General features: G+C 43.6%; 1 protein-coding gene across 3 annotated transcripts in view; it reads left to right on the forward strand.

Annotated features, from left to right (window-relative positions):
- Positions 1 to 393: 393 nt before the first annotated feature.
- Positions 394 to 20,420, forward strand: part of LOC131130811 (A-type voltage-gated potassium channel KCND2-like) — a 55,392-nt gene continuing 35,365 nt past the window's right edge. Inside the window, exons 1-2 of one of the 3 annotated variants that reach the window (XM_058074828.2) lie at positions 394 to 770; positions 945 to 2,121. In XM_058074828.2, coding sequence (XP_057930811.2) covers positions 1,010 to 2,121 — 1,112 coding nt within the window. In that variant the 5' untranslated portion in view covers positions 394 to 770; positions 945 to 1,009. Of the gene's footprint in view, positions 771 to 909; positions 2,122 to 20,420 lie in introns of those variants that run through there. The other 2 variants (XM_058074830.2, XM_058074831.2) reach the window with 2 other exon arrangements.

Below are 20,420 nucleotides of genomic sequence, written 5' to 3' on the forward strand. Positions count from 1 at the left end.
ATATTAAACGCAGTTCCACAGTCACATTAAGTCAACATATTAAATATAAATGAATAGCACTTCATGGCATATAAAGCAAATACTCACAGGGGAGACAACAATCCCCACCTCAATTTCCATCATTTTAGCAGTTATAGTAAATAAATAATATTGGGATTGGTTCACCGCTGCGAGGGTTGTTATTGTGCAACATCCCTGGGGGATTTTGGAGATGCCGCCTCTGCTATGACAACACAATGATGACTTCCCTTGGCTGTGAAGCAGCAAAGGAATTTCTGGGTGCAGATTGGACCACTCCTCTCTCTCCCTCCCTCTCTCTCTCTCTCTCTCTCTCTCTCTCTCTGTGTCTCTCTCTACTCCAGTCCTCTTTGGGCTTGCTGGTGAGAAAGTAGGGGGAGGGTGGTCTTGCAGTCGACGGAAAGGAACAGGACTTTATTGAGGAGGAGCTGCAATGGTAGGGGGAGAAAAAAACCCATCGCCTGCGTTGCGGATGGTTGTTGCAAAGAGGAAGGAGGGGGAGCAAAATAGCGCGCTGAAGCAAATAGCCACTTTGTGCTGCTGAGAGGCTGCCGGCTGCTTTGTTTAACTTGTTGATGCGACGTTATTGTGCTGTTTTATTTTGCTGTGTGTGTGTGTGTGGGTGTGCGCGCGCGTGTGTGTATGTGTGTGTCTGCAGTACAGATAGATGGGAAGCGATATGGAAAGTAGTCTCCTGCGAGGATTTGATTAAACTCCCCGTAGAGGCAGTTTAAGGAGCAGCCTTCCCTAAGGTGGGTGCTATTTTTCTTTGGCTTTGAGGAAACAAAAGATAGACAAAATCAGTTTGCCGCAAAGTGATTCCCTATGCGCAGGAATTGGAATGCGTCTAAATTGTTCTCCAGGTTCTCTTGAGCCAGAAGGGTGATTCATAAGCCCGACCGTCCCTGTCCTCCTCATCCCCGCAGATGCTCTTCACCCCCGGCGCCTTTACACTGTGATAACCGGAGCGCAACACTTCTTCCAGGTCAGCATGGCAGCAGGTGTGGCGGCGTGGCTCCCCTTCGCCCGGGCGGCAGCCATCGGGTGGATGCCCGTGGCGAGCACGCCGATGCCCGTCCCGCCGCAGGACAAGCGCAAAGCTCAGGACGGTCTCATTATTCTCAACGTGAGCGGCACCAAGTTCCAGACGTGGCGGACCACGCTGGAACGCTACCCGGACACTCTGCTGGGCAGCACCGAGAAGGACTTCTTCTTCCACGAGGAGAGCAACGAGTACTTTTTCGATCGCGATCCGGACATCTTTCGGCACATTCTCAATTTCTACCGAACCGGGAAACTACACTACCCGCGTCAAGAGTGCATCTCGGCCTACGATGAGGAGTTGGCCTTTTTCGGGATCATCCCAGAGATTATCGGGGACTGCTGCTACGAGGAGTACAAGGACAGGAGGCGCGAGAACGCCGAGCGCCTCCAGGACGACGAGGAGATGGACATGACCAACGACGTCACGCCTGTCAACCTGACAGCTCGGGAGTACCTGTGGCGAGCGTTCGAGAACCCGCACACCAGCACCCTGGCGTTGGTCTTCTACTACGTCACCGGCTTCTTCATTGCGATCTCCGTCATGGCCAACGTGGTGGAGACGGTGCCGTGCGGGACGCTGCCCAACAGGTCCAAGGAGGTCTCCTGCGGGGACCGCTACGCGCTGGCCTTCTTCTGCTTGGACACGGCGTGCGTTATGATCTTCACGGTCGAGTACCTCCTGCGCCTCATCGCGGCACCGAGCAGGTACAAGTTCATGAAGAGCGTCATGAGCGTCATCGACGTGGTGGCCATCATGCCTTACTACATCGGCCTGGTCATGACCGACAACGACCAGGTGAGCGGCGCCTTCGTCACGCTGCGCGTCTTCCGGGTCTTCAGGATTTTCAAGTTCTCCCGGCACTCGGCGGGCCTGCGTATCCTGGGCTACACGCTCAAGAGCTGCGCCTCCGAGCTGGGCTTCCTGCTCTTCTCGCTCACCATGGCCATCATCATCTTCGCCACGGTCATGTTCTATGCGGAGAAGGGCTCCACTGCCAGCAAGTTCACCAGCATCCCTGCAGCCTTTTGGTACACCATCGTCACCATGACAACGCTGGGGTAGGTCAACCACGCCCTTGAAATCATAATGATGATAAAGTCTACCAATTAGTGGTCACTCATCATGAGGGGCTCTGCCTCGTCATATCCAGCAGATGGCGCTGATTTCCTCTTTCCTTGAGGCCGTTTCTATTTAATACAGAGCAACAGGTGTGAGTCCAATGGAAGTTATTAGCTGGAGCAACTAAGGAAATATAGTTTATATGTAATACAGAGCAGCAGAGATTCCATTTTGTATTAAATACCTAAGATCGGAACCTATCCCACTAAGGTAGTAACTCTTTGAGGTAGTACCTTACGTAGTACCTTAACTTCCTTAATTCTGAGTGATATTTTGCACAAAAAGTGTGTAGATATGGTAGGACCTGTTCCCAAAAGTTTAATATAAGTGTAAATACAATCCTTGTAGTGGTGTAAGGTATAGTTCATAGTGGGCATGACAGTTTTTCACTGGTCCATGCAAGTATTATGACTAGTTCATGCAGGACATCTCAATAAATTACTATATCTTTCAAAAGTTGATTTATTTCAGTAGTTCAATCAAAAAGTTAAACTTCAGTACTCAAACTCAAGCATGATATTGTAATTTATTGCGATGCACCTGTATGAACTCTGCCTAGCAACAAGTGTGATGAGCAGGAAAAAGAAGAGCAATGCTGTTGCAGCTGAAAAAAAAGTCAGCAGTGAAATGAGTTACAGTATGTACATTATTTATGTTGTCGATGTGATGTATAGTACAAGTTTAAAAATTACACCAGTCTGGTTTTTTTTACGATTACTGCAATCATATCGTCATGTGTAATAATAATATAATCATACATATGTATGAGTTGAGCATTGGTTTTGATGCACATACAGGTGAGCATGGTGGAGGGATTTTTAAATTGTCTTTTGTGTTCCTCAGCCAATCAGAAGGCTTGGTGAGGATCATGCTCTGCCTGTCAATAAGCACTGCCCAATACTGTACTGCATGGACAATCAACACATTCCGCTGCATTACATTATAGACAAAAAAAGTTCGACTCACAGGTACAGTGTCCTCTATTGTGGCGCAAAATAATTAAAGTACACGAAGATGATTACATCCTCGTCGGTTAAAAATTAATTAGTGTATGTATTGACGCGTGTACTCAGGCAGTGGCCCTGTGTGGGTTTCTAATATTATTATTATTATTCACATGATGATTATACTGGTGTGTGTTACATTGCCATCATTCAGCACTGCTCAAGCCTTCTGGGTGTGGTGTGAAGTGCTGAAAAGTTGCGTCAGTGATCCGACAGGCTGCCATCTGCTTTTTTTTCTTTGTTTTTACCTTCTGGGAACGATAAACCAGAACGTGGGGTTTGGCTGCCTCGGGCGGGATTTGCTAGTTATGCAGTGGGGGAATAATAATAATCAGGCCGTTGTTTGAAAAATAAATGTTTTAAAATATCTCCGTTAGTTTGGTTGAATAACTGTATCCGGTCCTCATCTAGGTTTGATGAAAAAGGGAGTGTGGTCACATGATGAACAATGCAAAATTAATTGCTACGACTTGTGTATGTTGACTCGCATTTTATACCAGATCTTGTGCAGTCTCTGTGATTAGTTTAAATGACATAGGTTTTGTTTGAGTCTTTGTATTTACATAACATACTCACTAGCCACATCATTAGGTACCCCACATAATCTAATGACATTCATTTCTAATAACTCATATCTTCAATGAAGCTAATTATCAGGGGTGTTCATGAGAAGGAGACTTTTAATGTTCATTCATTCATTTTCTACCGCTTATCCTCACAAGGGTCGCGGGGGTGCTGGAGCCTATCCCAGCTGTCTTCGGGCGAGAGAGAGGCGGGGTACACCCTGGACTGGTCGCCAGCCAATCACAGGGCACATATAGACAAACAACCATTCACACTCACATTCATACCTATGGACAATTTGGAGTCACCCGTCTTTCAGCAACCCTTTGTGTGGATTCAGCACCAAGGACAGCACCTGAAAGTCACCCAACCCATGTTTTTGGAATGTGGGAGGAAATGTGGGAGGAAAACCGGAGAACATGCAAACTCCACACAGAGATGGCCGAGGGTGGGATTGAACTCAGGTCTCCTGGCTGTGAGGTCTGCGCGCTAACCACTTGACCGCCGTGAAGCTTACTTTTAACGTTCAATTTAAGAACAGAACTGAATGGACAAACTGTTTTATCTACAAAACAATGCAGGTGCATTTTGAAATGTTCTTCCATAGATTTTATGCCAAAAAATATCATGATCAACATTGTTTGTGTGCTGTTTTTGTATATGTACATTGCCGATCAGACATCTCAGTGTGTCCCCCCCCCCCCCCCCCCCACATGGGTAAACTGGGTTGGGTTGATATGTTTGAGGTGTTGCCTTTTATACTGGCTCCATCATGACGGTGAGCTTCTTGCTCATTCCGACACAGGAACAGTCAAATTGGCTTTGCAATCATCTTTTCCCCCCCCTTCCTAATCCATCCCCACCCCACCCACATCCGCCAGACAAAGTGACTGTGACTGCATGACTGACAAGGCGTCAAGACGTTGTTCTATGGAACACTGTTTTTCTATGAAGAGTCACTTATTTATTTATTATCGCAAGACAGTTTTTTTTTCTTATTGAAGGAGAAATCTTGTCACCGTTGACACAAGATCTGGCAATCTCAAAATAAAATGTGAGATTATTTAGAGTTCTTACTGGCGTGTAAAGCTACCGTTGAACTCAACACCAGTCAAACTTCCTACTCTCCCGGCTCAAAAATGACATCTGGAGCATAATTAGTGATATGCTCGATCCAGGGCTCCGATCCAGGGACTGCCACCTCCAGCTCAACGCTGTTCAGCTCAGCTCAGCACCACGAGTCAGTGCACAGATAAAAAAAGATGAATTGTGTCTAAGGGAGTACTTATCGATGGGGTGTAAAGTAGATATTGCCACGCTCACCTCTTTGTGTTTCGGAAGAGGCGTTTGACAAATATATTCCTCCTAAACTAAAATGTAATGGGGATGTTTGTGTCACTTGCACTGTGAGCTATACGGACTTGCCAAGCAAGCTGCTGTAAAGGCTATAGGAGGTACTAAGGTACTAAGGAGGAACTAACAGTTCACCACATTTCCTTTTAGGAAAGTGCAATGATGCAGAGTAACACTCCAAACATTTTACATTTATTTTTAGGTGGTTAAATTGCATAAAGTTCAGCATTATTAGTTGTACCACAATGCTTTTGTCTTATCCACTTTACGCATTTCACCAGGAACGCCAAGTGTTCCCAAACAGGAGACGATAACGACAAAAGAGAGATTTTCGATCAAGTTACATTTCCTGTCCCTCACTTAATGTGTGGGAACTCATAACACCTCTGTAGCGTAAAATGAATGAAAATTCTGATAACGAATACATGTACTATTACACCCTGAATATTTTATGATAGTGGTAACTAATTTGATTGTGGATTGATGGGTTATAGGTTGCACAGTGGACGAGTGGTTAGCGCAAAAGCTAGGAGACTGTGTGGAGTTTTGTATGTTATTAAGTGACTCCAAATTGTCAGGTGATTGGGAAGACATGGGTTCGATTCTCCGTTCTCCCCGTGCGTGGGTTTCACATTTCACATTCCAAAAACATGCATGTTATTATTCATTCATTCATTCATTTTCTACCGCTTTTTCCTCATGGGGGTGCTGGAGCTTATCCCAGCTGTCTTCGGACGAGAGGCGGGGTACACCCTGGACTGGTCGCCAGCCAATCACAGGGCACATATAGACAAACAACCATTCACACTCACATTCATACCTATGGACAATTTGGAGTCACCAATTAACCTAGCATGTTTTTGGAATGTGGGAGGAAACCGGAGTACCCGGAGAAAACCCACGCATGCACGGGGAGAACATGCAAACTCCACACAGAGATGCCCGAGGGTGGAATTGAACCCGGTCTCCTAGCTGTGAGGTCTGCGCGCGAACCACGCGATCGCCGTGCCGCCCCTGCATGTTATTATTATTTATTCAAAATTATTTAAATTATTTGTGCAATTTACTTTTTACGCTGCACATTGTTGTTCATATTTGATGTCATCTATTTATTCTCCACATTATTATTAAATAATTATTATTTATTATTAAACGGGAGCCAGACAACGACATTTCGTTGGCAATTTCACTGCTGTGTTATTGTGCAATGACAATAAAGGAAGTCTATGTCTATTTGGCAACATATGTATGAATGTGAGTGTGAATGGTTGTTTGTCTATATGTGCCCTGTGATTGGCTGGCGACCAGTCCAGGGTGTACCCCGCCTCTCGCCCGAAGACAGCTGGGATAGGCTCCAGCACCCCCGCAACCCTTGTGAGGAAAAGCGGTAGAAAATGAATGAAGGTATGAATGTGAGTGTGAATGGTTGTTTGTCTATATGTGCCCTGTGATTGACTACATTTTTTTAGGTCCTTAGGAATAGAAGATCTTTGCCTCGATTTTTTGCAGTAGGTTCTTAAAAACAACAGAGTGCTCCTGTCATGTAGAGGATCTTTGACAAGCGCTTTTGCAAGAGATTCTAAAACACCGTGAAGCACTTTTGTCAAATACAGGATCTTTGATTAGAGTTTTATTTATTTTGTTGTAATCGGTTTCTGTAAATGCTGCACGGTGGAAGAGTGGTTAGCGCGCAGGACAGCTATAGGAGTTCAATTCCACTTTCGGCCGTCTCTGTATGGAGTTTGCATGTTCTCCCCGTGCATGCGTGGGTTTTCTCCGGGTACTCTGGTTTCCTCCCACATTCCAAAAACATGCTAGGTTAATTGGTGACTCCAAATGTGAGTGTGAATGGTTGTTTGTCTATATGTGCCCTGTGATTGGCTAGCGACCAGTCCAGGGTGTACCCCGCCTCTCGCCTGAAGACAGCTGGGATAGGCTCCAGCATACCTTGTGAGGATAAGTGGTATAGAAAATGGATTCTTTGGTCAAATTGATACTATTTATTCAATTAATCAATAGTGGTATATACTGTAGCGTGTGTGTGGGGGTTGGGGTGTCCTATTTGGCAGGAGTTCGCCAGTCGGAACTTTTTGAAACCTTTCACCGTAAGTCTGATAGTCAATGATGCTTTGTAGCCGCCCGCTATCATGATGCCTTTCCACTACATATACTTTCAATTTCCCTGACTCACACCCCGTGGAAGTTAAGACAGTGGCATGCATTCTCTTCCCCCTGCTGATGGCCCATTGATTGTGCTTAAGCAGACGTGCAGACGTTGGGAGAGCAGGGGTTTCTGTTCGGAGGCACTTGGCAGGCAGCCTAGATGAAAAGGACCAGCGGAGAATCAATAGCGCTGTGCAGCTGCGTGTCACGCCTCCGTGTCTACCGCTCCGAGCCACCAAACACCGGACAACACCCTCTTATCCTCCTTATTTACTGAGCATAATGTGGGGCAAAGAGGAATCCTAGCTTTTTTTTTTTTGTCAATTTGAATATATCAATTCAAGTCTTTCCGCCTGTGCTTCGGCAAAGACCTTTGAACTGTGAGCTTTTACGGCTTCAGAGGCAGAAAAAGATCCCGATATATAAAAATCATGGTGGGCTTTTATATGACAGTGGAATCAGATGTTGCAGTGTTTGCTTGTTTTTCCCTTCATGGTCCACACAGTCTCGGTGAATTAGCTGCAGAGGGAGTTTTTGTTGCCTCAGATCTTTTAAGTGATTTAAGGTGTAATGGAGTGCACTGCTGAGAGCAGCTGTGAAAACAGCGGAAATCAAGCGCAACCCACCAGGGAGGAGGAGCGGGGAGAACTGGCTGTAGTCTGGCGTGGAAACACTCATGGACACACACACACGCACACACACACACAAGTACTTTTAAAAGTCGACATGTACACTTTGCTCTCGTTCTCAATACAACTTTATCAGCTGCTCCCTCCGGAAGTTGCAGTAGACGGTAAGGAATTGCAATTTCATCGTGTAGCAAGCGACATTTGAAGTAATAAAGAAATAGTCTTGTTCATAATTAAAATATATAGTGTATACAGTATAGAATTATTTCAGAGTAGGCCTACAAATGCATGGGGCACTTCTGTTTGAATATTGTTGTTGTAACATTGTTGTTGCAACAGGTAGCATTTAGAAGTTTATAAGCTGTGTAATGTTTGTGGAGCTCCTGACTATTTTTGTTTACTGGAAGAGATTAGGCAAAATGGAAGTTTTGGTAAAGGTTGCCAACACCTACCCTGGACGGATTAGGTCTCTCAGCTGGCCTGTGAACACCTTGGTGTCTGCCTGATGGAACTGGAAGAGGTGGACAGAGACCAGGGAGTCTGGGCTTTCCTGTGATCCTGTGGATGGATGGATATTGTAAATCAATAAAACTGGGAAAAGTCTTCACATGCCCAACACCAATATCATAAGTCACGTTTACATGAGGAGTTTTTCTCTTTCTGAATGACCTTTTTGAATGTATACATGGAAAGGACTATTCCAATCGTGTGTCTACATGCGCCGCTATAATCAACCAGAATAGTCAATGGTGCATGTGCAGTAAAGCGTAAACACCAACATCATGTGACACCGACTTCCTCAAGTTTTTCTTTAACTTGTTGGAATAACTCAACACCTATTGCCAGATTTTCGTTCGTCCGGTCTTGAAATTTAGTTTCAATCAAAAACAAACTTTCCGCAGCAGTCCAGTGCCGATTGCTCGCCTCTATTTTTTTTAATCCAAGAACGTCTCGTGCAGCGTGTTACGTCATATCTCAGCATTCGCTGAAAGAACGCACCCGGGAACAGGAAAAGTTCAATCTTGCTAATATTTTATAATTAAGCTCGGCACATGTTTTATATAGATATGTATTTTCTTTTTTAATAAAACTGGACATGTGAATGGCGTATAGAAGGGTTTAGATCAGGGGTCTCAAACACGCGGCCCACGGGCCAAATGTGGCCCGCAGGACACTAGTTTGTGGCCCCCGCCTTGATATGAAAGATTAATGTTAGTGCGGCCCGCACAAGTTTGATATGGATGCTGTATGGTATCATGTACCCAGAAAAAAATATTACATTTGATTAATGTTCATGTTAAAGGTTAAATAACTGTTAATAGTTATCCTCCCTATCCGTGTGGAAGTGGTAAGTTTTTGGCTATTTAAGTTTAAAGGAAATAACTTGAAGGCTACCGTTTAGATCGCTAGCTCTCTAGTTTGCGAGTTAGCATGTGTCTCAAGACCCTGAAGTTGCGCAATATGTTGTAAATAAAAAGAGTATAAATGTGACTATAGTCGTGTTTTGTCATGTCTACGATCTCTAATAATGCTTTGTTAATTTTAATCTGAAAAAAATAATTTGTCTACCCACCAACTATATGTGGTTTCTTAATTTTTAATTATTTGTCATTTTATTATTATTATATTTATTTATTACTGATTGATTGATTTTCTTTATTCTTGATCTTATTTTGTGTAGAAAAATAAAAAAAAATGAAGATATTTGAGAACAGTGGAATGTTTTATCAGAGCTTTTCTTGTAGAAAATCGGAACCAAAGCAAAGTTTATTCATTTTTCTGTTTTTAATAAATGTGGTTTTTTTTTTTTTTTGGAAAACCTGATGCGGCCCAGCCTCACCCAGACCCTAGCTTCAGTGGCCCCCAGGTAAATTGAGTTTGAGACCCCTGGTTTAGATTCTGTTCCACAGATGGCGGTAATGCACACGTAAGCTGCTTGCCAACTGCCAATAAACAACAGAAGAAGAACAACACCACGAAGAAGAACGCAGTCTGACAACTTTCCGTTTGAGCGGGTACAAGATACCTCAATCGGATTGGGGATTCCGATTATATATTCATTCGGATTGGCATTGAGCAAATAACCCAATGGAGTTGGAATATTTGGGTTCATGTATACATGGCTATAGAGATGTATGATCATAGTCCCTTTGGTTGTTGCATTTACAATATGCAGCAAAGACACACTATACTGTATGTTGCACAGTCACTCCACGCAATTTATCGCCCTCCGGTTTGTCTGCGCTGCAGCTCCACCCACCAAATATGACTGGAAAGGCTTGATGAGTGTGCCATATAAAACTCTTGGAGCAGGATTTATATGACGGCAAAGGCAAGGTCAACAGACAAGAGGGTCACTGTAGGGCCCATAAAGTCTTACCATTATCATGCACGCTCGTTTGACACCACGACCCTTGCTGTAATCACGGCCTACATGCAAACGTCACGGCTCGCTGTACCGACAGCGAGATATAAAATGAAATGTACATGAAAGTTTCTTGGGGGACTCTTACAGTATCTGCACCCAGGAGACAACAAATGTATTTTTGATGTGATGGCAATCATGAGTTGCAGGTTATGATGAAAATTTTCACTTTTTTTTCTTCTCCAGTGAGATATTTAGTGGTTTTGATCATACACTCCAATGGGTGTCATTTTAGTTCTCAGTAGAATACATTAAACCACTTGGCATTGTATATGTTATGCACATTATGAAAATGAGCGAGCCATTACGGGCAATCCCGTGTACGACTGCGTGAAGCACAAGTAGCTAGTGTGAGCCGCGTAGGCCGCCATTAGCTCCCAGCCTCCCAGCAGGTGCTTTATTGGGCACGAGAGGTGACGCTAATATCAGGCGGGTATAATGGACCTAAAGTGACAGGTGACTTAATGAGAGGAGCCTAGTGGTGAAATGTGCTCGGCAAGAGCTTGGTTCTGCAAATCATCGTGAAATGGTGGAGGGGGAGTAGAGTTGAGAGAAGCCATCCGAGATGAAGATTATAAAAAAAAAGAAAAGGTTTTTGTCCGTGTTTTGCTGAACTGAATATATGCAAGGCTGATTTGTCTTCCAATTTGCTGCAACAGACAAAGTGAAAGTAAGAATAACAAAACAATAGGCACTTTAAGGGCGGCACGGTGGTCTAGTGGTTAGCACGCAGACCTCACAGCTAGGAGACCAGTTCAATTCCACCCTCGGGCATCTCTGTGTGGAGTTTGCATGTTCTCCCCGTGCATGCGTGGGTTTTCTCCGGGTACTCCGGTTTCCTCCCACATTCCAAAAACATGCTAGGTTAATTGGTGTCCATAGGTATGAATGTGACAGCTGGGATAGGCTCCAGCACCCCCTGTGACCCTTGAGGAAAAGCGGTAGAAAATGAATGAGTGAATGTATGTTGGTTTTGTAGCACTTACAAATAAATTCAGCATACTGGCTCATTCGTGTTGATGGCCTCATCTTGCGCATTAATAATATGATCATTATTAATATTCCCACACGGGGGCTGTGTTAGCACGTATCTTATTCTCTCACGTTACCTTGTAACACCACTCTTTTGCTTTGTGTGCATGCTATCAACACCACCTTCCCCCACAGCGACAAAGCGACTGTGTGACCAACTTGAGGTTTCACTCTGTTAGTCGTTGAATATACCATTCAACATATTTATAAATGCAAAGAGGATGACAGCATTTGAATATGTATTTAGGGTGTAGTTGGATTGAAATGAGTGACGATTATGCCATAGTGAGACGTAGCAAGGTCTTTGGCACATTAATATTACATATACTCATTTTCTATTGAATAATACAATGTGTTTGTGGTCACTCACCCCTGAAGTGAAAACTAGATTATGGCAAGCTAGACTGATGTGGGACACTGTGTGTGTGTGTGTGTGTGTGTGTGAGAATGTGTGTGTAGGGACTGTAAAAGCAGCCATGCGTCACTGCGGATGACCAGATTGATAAATAATCTATATGGCAAGGACAGAATGGTTGTCCTTCCATTTGATTCGATTTCTTTCACAACTCATCTTCAGGGCACTGCCAGTGACACTTGGGTTGGGGGGAGATGGGGGTGGTTAAGTCTAACGTAGTGTGAGTATGTAAAATATACAAATCAGTGTTGTTGTTTTTTTTTTTTTACCCCTGCTCAGCATTTTCATCCACTTCTTCACGACGGCAAGCGACGTCAAAGATTAATGGAATTTTCTGGAACAAGATTAAAGTAACCTGGAATGAAGGTGGCATTACTGCATTAGGAAATAAGGCGCTGTGTGAGAAAACACGTCACCTCAATTTCGCTGTTGTTAGAAAGCATTTTCTCATCCGGGGCTTCACTTCCATCCAATCTAACAGCTCCAAAAAGCCTGACCCAGCCTGAATGAATGGATGCAAGCCAGATAGATATACAGGTATTGCCTCTCGGAGTGGCTGCCTCCTATCTTCGCCGTTGATGTAAAAGATACTAAACTGAAAGCATGCGGCAAGTGATCAGTGGATCAAATAATACCCAAATGATAAATCCCAGTGTAAAAATCACATATTCTCCTCTTCTAGTGCCGCATGGCGTATCTACATACTCAGCATTTACACAGAGATGAAAATGGCTGGTGTGGTCACGGAGATTAGTATGCAGACGCACATAATGCCTCCTCATCACTTTGTTGGAACGTGCAACGGAATAGCACGTCGATTCCAAGCAGCAACAATCAGTATTGGATCTGTGCAGTCATTATGTTTCCATTGTGGCAAATATGTGACAAAACTATACAAGATATGGAAATGTACTGTAGATGGAAAACATGTCTGGATTTTAAAAAGTTACTTCATGCTCAATGAATCATTCATTCCTCAACAGGAGAATTTCAATTACACACTGATACATTTCACTTCATACACACATGATGATGATTGTGGGTCAGAATCGGTGGATAAGTTAGCCATTTAACTAGTCACTATGCTGATTTCATTCATTTTCTAACGCTTTTCCTCAGCTGGAGCCTATCCCAGCTGCCTTTGGGTGAGAGGCGGGGTACACCCTGGACTGGTCGCCAGCCAATCACAGGGCACATATAGACAAACAACCATTCACACTCACATTCATACCTATGGACAATTTGGAGTGGCCAATTAACCTAGCATGTTTTTGGAATGTGGGAGGAAACTGGAGTACCCGGAGAAAACCCACGCATGCACGGGGAGAACATGCAAACTCCACACAGAAATGGCCGAGGGTGGAATTGAACCCTGGTCTCCTAGCTGTGAGGTCTGCGCGCTAACCACTTGAACGCCGTGCCGCCCCCTAGGTTAATTAGCGACTCTAAATTGTCCATAGGTATGAATGTGAGTGTGAATGGTTGTTTGTCTATATGTGCCCTGTGATTGGCTGGCGACCCATCCAGGGTGTACCCCGCCTTTCGCTCCGGTTTCCTCCCACATTCCAAAAACATGCTAGGTTAATTGGCGACTCCAAATTGTCCATAGGTATGAATGTGAGTGTGAATGGTTGTTTGTCTATATGTGCCCTGTGATTGGCTGGCGACCAGTCCAGGGTGTACCCCGCCTCTCGCCCAAAGACAGCTGGGATAGGCTCCAGCACCCCCCACAACCCTCGTGAGGAAAAGCGGTAGAAAATTAATGAATGAATGTTTTTGGAATGTGGGAGGAAACCGGAGTACCCGGAGAAAACCCACGCATGCACAGGGAGAACATGCAAACTCCACACAGAGATGGCCGAGGGTGGAATCAAACTCGGCTCTCCTAGCTGTGTGGCCTGCGCGTTAACCGTTGTTAATATTGATGGTGATTAATGTTAACAACAATTAAGGGTGCAGACAAGTCCAAACATATATGTGTTTAGATCTGACAAATCTTAAGTTACTTCGATCAAATGTATAATTACTCCACTTTCTACTTGGATAGGAACAGATATTAACAGCTATTCAAGTCCGATTGAAAAGACACAATTCACCGGCTGATGCTAAACACTGCGGTAGGTTGGATTGCAAGGTTTAAAGTGTGCGTAGAGTATGCTCATTTTTCAACCCTTTGTATTGAGTTGTGGTGTCCTATAGAGCGGCTACACACAATAACCCACACAGAAAACTTTTTAGATTTAGCAGAATCTGCACCTATTCCAGCTGTATTTCCTTGGATTTGTGCTTCCTGCCAAAACGGTCTGTTTTAATTTATTCCACCCACGGCCCGCCTCCAGGCATGCCTACTCCGCTGTGATTGGTCACATGCCCAAAGTGCTTCCTAACTATGAAGCATATAAGGAAAACTGCCCCTCTGTGACATCACAAAGGGGCAGTTTTACCAGGCCTTTTGAAACCAAGCGTTTTGAGTCATCCCAAACTTCTTTCAGGGCTCACTTCCAAATGCACAAACCTCATTATCTGAAACTCTGGCATCGTTTAACACAAGAATACAACATTTTAACATTTATTGGTCAGAAAAGTGTCAAAATCATAATAGGTCCCTTTTAAAGTGCGGTTCCAATCCTGCCACTTCTTTACGCATGTTTTAAACATCATGATTATGCGTCTATGTGTGGTCCAAATAAATTGAAAGAAAAACAATAGGTTGATATTGTTATCACTCACTTGTAACTCCTAATGAGGAGGTACAATTTGCTCCTTTTAAGTATGCTAAAATAAATCCCACAAAAATACACTAAAAATTACTCATAACACAGTTAAAGTATGATTCAAAAGTTCTGCTACTATTAAAGAGATTATAAGTAAATAGATTTGCAGACATGTATGTCCTGGCACTTATGCTTATGTTAATAAAATGCAGTAAAAATGGTCATATATCAGACATTAATCATGAGTCATTGATTTGAAAGCAGTGATTATTCAGATTAAATACAATTTTCATAATAGGGAACATTTAAAAATTTTACAGTAAAGTGTCGTACAACACTTAAAGATTTATATTTCTGGTAATAAAGCTGACTAAGTAATATATGTCTAACCTATGTATGTATGACAGCAAGATATTTGAGGAACATATCAAGAAGTTGGTGAGAGCTTAGCGCTTGCAGTATATTGTTTCTTGAAGTATTTTTGCACTTGGTGCAAATTGTGTGGATTCCAGTCATTGTTTAAGAAGTGTGTTACACTTCCGCGGAGGACTTCACCGCAAGGTCAGAAAACTAATTAGCATGCAATGAGCGGGACTAAATTATTGAAATAACTGAGAAATGAATGTGTGAGAAACGCCCCTCGTGGTCACATAATCACAATGGAAAATAGTCCGAGTAATAAATTGTGGCATTAAACATGTGGAAAGTCACCGGCCTTGCACTTGTTACTTTTGTGTAATTGTGCCGCTAATGAGCATACAATGTGCTAGCTGTGGCGTATGCACTCGCAACATTTTTAATGTACCTCAAGGCCTGTCTGATCATTACAACCGCTCCCTGCCGTGGCATGCAATAATGGCTGCTAGGGGGGAGTTTTTTATTTTAGAAGTCACTGTGGCAAACATTGAACTAGCATTCATTAGATTGCGCCTCCTGAAGCCTTTGAAGAGCGATTTGCAGCACAGACGCCGGAGCAAGAAGCCAGCCGAAGGTGATGACAGTCCCAAAGTCATCACCGGGAGGGGGTCCAGTCTTTGTGGCGATTACTTTTCTCAGGCGCATGGGATAGCATAGCAAACACAATATGTTGAAACATTTCCAGCCTTTATAATGCCAGAGCGTGAGCATTCCTCCCCCCTGACAGTCGCCTCTTTATCACAAAAAAAAGCCTCTCAGCTAACAGGGAAATGTCTGTGGTCAGTAAAGGTTGGTGTGATGTGTGCAGTAAACAAGAAAATAGGCTACTTTGGCCTCATTTGAGGGGGGGGGGCTGGATTATTGGTACAATCTTCAACAAACAGTGCTATACAAAAGCCAGAACAGCATTTACAACACTGTGTAAACGTCTAACACCACTTACTTTGTTTTGTCTTCATGACCTTTTTCACAGACAGTAAAACAGTAAATGGGAGGACACATTACAGTTACAAAGACGTAACAAAAAACGCAATACAGATTTCCATAAATTTTACAAATTCCATAATAACAATAACAGCAGTTGTTTGTTGGGCATTCTCCATGAACCAAGACATAGCCAGCAACTATTAAAAAACAAAGAAGTTTGGAGGACACAAACTACAGAGGAGGGGTCTTTGTTGAATGGAACGGCCTATTGAATATTTCCGTTCCTTAGCGTGAGCCCTAAAGGGGGAGTTCCATCCTGATGTCCATGCTCCTATGTACTGGCAATGTGCAAAATTAGGGAAAATCACAAGAGACACGTACATAGGTGGATTTTCAAACCCGCACACAAAACCCAGAACAAAATTGGGACGCAAATTATTTTCTGCGTGCAGTCAAACTTCCACGCAGCCTGGTCGCAAGGGCAAGGCAGGGGAGGTGTGTGTGTGTGTCGCAAGTTCAAGTTCGCAAGTACATTGACTACTGCTCCTCAATCAGCAGTCAATTCAACACAATAAATATGGGCATATTTCATACATAGTTGCTAATGGTGATTGATCATGATTACAGCATTCATTCATTCATTTTTTACATTTTCCTCACGAGGGTCGCGGGGGTGCTGGAGCCTATCCCAGCTGTCTTCGGGCGAGAGGCGGGGTACACCCTGGACTGGTCGCCAGCCAATCACAGGGCACATATATACAAACAACCATGCACACTCACATTCAATTTGGAGTCACCAATTAACCTAGCATGTTTTTGGAATGTGGGAGGAAACCGGAGTACCCGGAGGAAACCCACGCATGCATGGGGAGAACATGCAAACTCCACACACACGAGGGTGGAATTGAACCCTGGTCTCCTAGCTGTGAGGTCTGCGCGCTAACCACTCGACCGCCGTGCCACATGATTACAGCATTTAAATTAAAAACTCTTATTGTAAAATGTATTTTTTCTTAATAATTTTGGGGTGGGAGCTGCACGGCGGTCAAGTGGTTAGCGCGCAGACCTCACAGCTAGGAAACCCGAGTTCAATCCCACCCTCGGCCATCTCTGTGTGGAGTTTGCATGTTCTCCCCGTGCATGCGTGGCTTTTCTCCGGGTACTCCGGTTTCCTCCCACATTCCAAAAACATGCTAGGTTAATTGGTGACTCCAAATTGTCCATAGGTATGAATGTGAGTGTGAATGGTTGTTTGTCTGTATGTGCCTTGTGATTGGCTGGTGACCAGTACAGGGTGTACCCCGCCTGTCGCCCAAAGGCAGCTGGGATAGGCTCCAGCAACCCCCGCGACCCTCATGAGGACAAGCGGTAGAAAATTAATGAATGGATTTTTGGGTGGAACAGATTATTTTGATTTACGTGTTTTCCAATGGAAAACTGCCTCGGTTTTCTAACCTTTTTGGGGCAAATTACTCACGAAAACAGGTTGCACCATGGTCGCAATTGATCCTGCAAAAATACGTGAAAGAGGTTTCACTTTTGAAGATTGCATTTGAAAGCCATTCAAATTGGTTCATATATTAAAAGGCAAGACATGAGACCTATTACTGCAACTGCATGCAAATGCTGCAGAGCATAGCGTGTAATGTTCCTCATCAGTAACTATCTTTCATGCTCAGTGCGCATCGCAATCAATGTAGACTTTTATGTAACAGATTAACAGAAGCCTCGGCTTGCCATCACCTTCAGAGAGCGCGCTAAAACTTTGATGGTAACACATTAGCCGACTCTTCTTTTTGGTTTACGGCCCCATTCACAACACCTAAAGAGTCGCTTTGTGGCACAAGACACGGGTAACATCGCGGCCTCTTTGACGGCTTAAAGGCTCGCTCTTCACCCACCGTTTCACTTCTCCCAGATCCTATGTGGGATCATGTGCCAGTTTGCGGCGCCAGCAGACCACAATAAAAGCACTTTGTGATAAATATCCCGCTTGAATGGGACTGTAAAGGAAGATCAGACTTGCCCGTGCTGGCCACGGTCATTGTTAAGTGTTTACCGCAGGCTCCCATAGATTATTTGTTTCTGTGCGCAACGGCAGAATGATAAGAACCTCTGTCCTCATTTTAGTTTGCCTTTAAAGAGCTTACTCCTGTCTGCCTGGCAGGAAGGTCCTGCTGTGATGAAGGATGTCAGCTTGTCACCCTGACGCATGGCAGCTGTTTCCTGTGTGCCCCAGCTGCTATAAATAGCAAAATACATCACCTAATGTAGGCCATTTGGTCAAACAGACACAAAAAAAGGGTGTCTGCACAGCTCGGGGGTATGCTATTCCCTCTCCACCTCTGACTGATATCTTTTGAACAGGTGTGTCAGTGTCACCGTCACAGTCTCAATGTCCGCCTCCTTTGACCGTGTCCGTATGCCCGCGGTGGATTGATGGCGCAGTAATAGCGATCGTATAGTTCCATTATTTCCTGTCAACGGCAGCCCTTCAGACAACCTCAACTGATGTAATGCAAGTTATTTTATAAATGAAGATGATAAATATTGTGTTAATATTGTGCTATCCATCATGCGATAAAGAGAAGCACCAGACCCTTTAATATGGCAACGGTCAACACAAAGATGCCACTTGATGTCCTTGCATTAAACACAATAGAGCTAATGAATGTAACTCTTGGAGTCAAACTATCCAATCACATGCAAAGACAATGAGGAAATCAAATCCAACAAAAATCAACGACCTCCGGCCTTAAAACATTAGCACAGCTGTAAATCAACACTTTACCGCCGCTCTCTTAGCGGATTGAGCGATAAATCTTTGCAGCAGCAAAAATGGTGATGATGCGTTTATTGCACCTAAAACCTTGTAAATTCAGAGGAGTCACATGACAGGCGCCAGGAAAGTAGATATCAGCATGTGTCTTTTCGTTCTTCTGTTTGTCGGCATGAATTATAGCCACCACCACGGCTTAACCAGGCAGCGATGCTTTAAGATTTCTGCATAAACACTCTTCTGTGCGTCCAAGCTAATTCCCAACTTTATGGTTGATAATCAAGGAAAGTTCTACGCTGACTCCCTTGATGGCTTCCCGGTTGAATAAGTCATGAAGTTTCGATCGGTTCACAAGTAGTCCGTCTCAGTATGCACCCTGGAAACTAATTATTCATCCCCCCTGAATAATCTGTTTTTAAAAAATGCCACACTTTTGCTTCGTCTGCGGAATAAGCCTGACAATACATTTGCCTCTGTGAAGAGTAATCACAAAACCATGCGTTAGTTGGGTTTTCACTACAACAACGCCAAATACTTAGGTCAATAAATATCGACATTGTTTCCATTAGGGACAAGGTAGATTTGATTTATTTACAAAGTCATTATAGAGTACAATAGTTATAGTTTTAAGAGCATTTTATGTAATTTTTGGAGAAATTGGAAATTTAATCTAATCTAATCTAATTAAATGCCCTTGAAACGGAATTCTCAACACTCTGGACCACCTATGCTTTTGTGGGAACAGTCTATAAAGGCATGCTTGGAGGAGATTGGTGTGGAAGAATATGAACAGAGAGAAACCCAGCATTCCACAATAAAATGAGTTTTCTATCTTCAGTTCCTATGGCTGGGTTTCCACCTACTTTTATCCATTTTGTGTATATTGATTGCTCCTTCTCGATGTGCGATACCAACATTTCAATAGATCGCCTTGATAGGAGCAATTACAACAAACATGTCAGTCGGATTGAGGCTAAAAAACTAGATGACTACTGCAGAGGACGGTGTTTCATCTTTGGGAAAGTTATTATTTCTACGCAGTGGGGAAAATCAGTTGGAAAATTGCAAGAAAAATAGGGTAGCATGTTGACAAAAAACATACACGTAAATAGAGATGGCATAGAAATGAGATGTCGGCTCATATCGGTATCAGTTTTTTATGTTGATAATTATATCGGCATGCAAGTGGCGACATGATGCACACAGCAACAAGTTTCCTATCTCAGTATGTTTGGAATTAATCTTTGGCTTGTGAATATGCAGTTTGTAATGAAAGCGCTGGTTATGCAAGGGGGGAGAGTAAGGCATCTTTCTTTTTCTCTTTTTCTCTCTTTTCTAATCTAATGCTGCGTTCATGTGTGAAATGCTAAATGAGCCCAGTTTTCAATGTCACTGATTATATTAAGGGCTGCACGGCAATAGAGTGGTTAGCCCCTGGCCACACAGCAAGGAGACCTGAGTTCGATTTCACCCTCGGCCATCTCTGTGTGGAGTTTGCATGCTCTCCCCGTTCCTCCCACATTCCAAAAAGGTTAATTGATGACTCCAAATTGTCCATAGGTATGAATGTGAGTGTGAATGGTTGTTTGTCTATATGTGCCCTGTGATTGGCTGGCGACCAGTCCAGGGTGTACCACGCCTCTCGCCTGAAGACAGCTGGGATAGGCTCCAGCACCCCCGCGACCTTTGTGAGGATAAGTGGTAGAAAATTAATTAGAGTTAATGATTATATTAATTAGTCCAGAGTTTCATATTTTGCATGTAAACAATAATAATGGATTTGCCTTTATGTAACGCTTCACAATGAGTTCAACCC

The sequence above is a fragment of the Doryrhamphus excisus genome, linkage group LG1 (genome assembly GCF_037039965.1).
Source record: "Doryrhamphus excisus strain RoL-2023G ecotype Guam linkage group LG1, RoL_Dexc_Guam_v1.1, whole genome shotgun sequence".
Lineage (NCBI taxonomy): Eukaryota > Metazoa > Chordata > Actinopteri > Syngnathiformes > Syngnathidae > Doryrhamphus > Doryrhamphus excisus.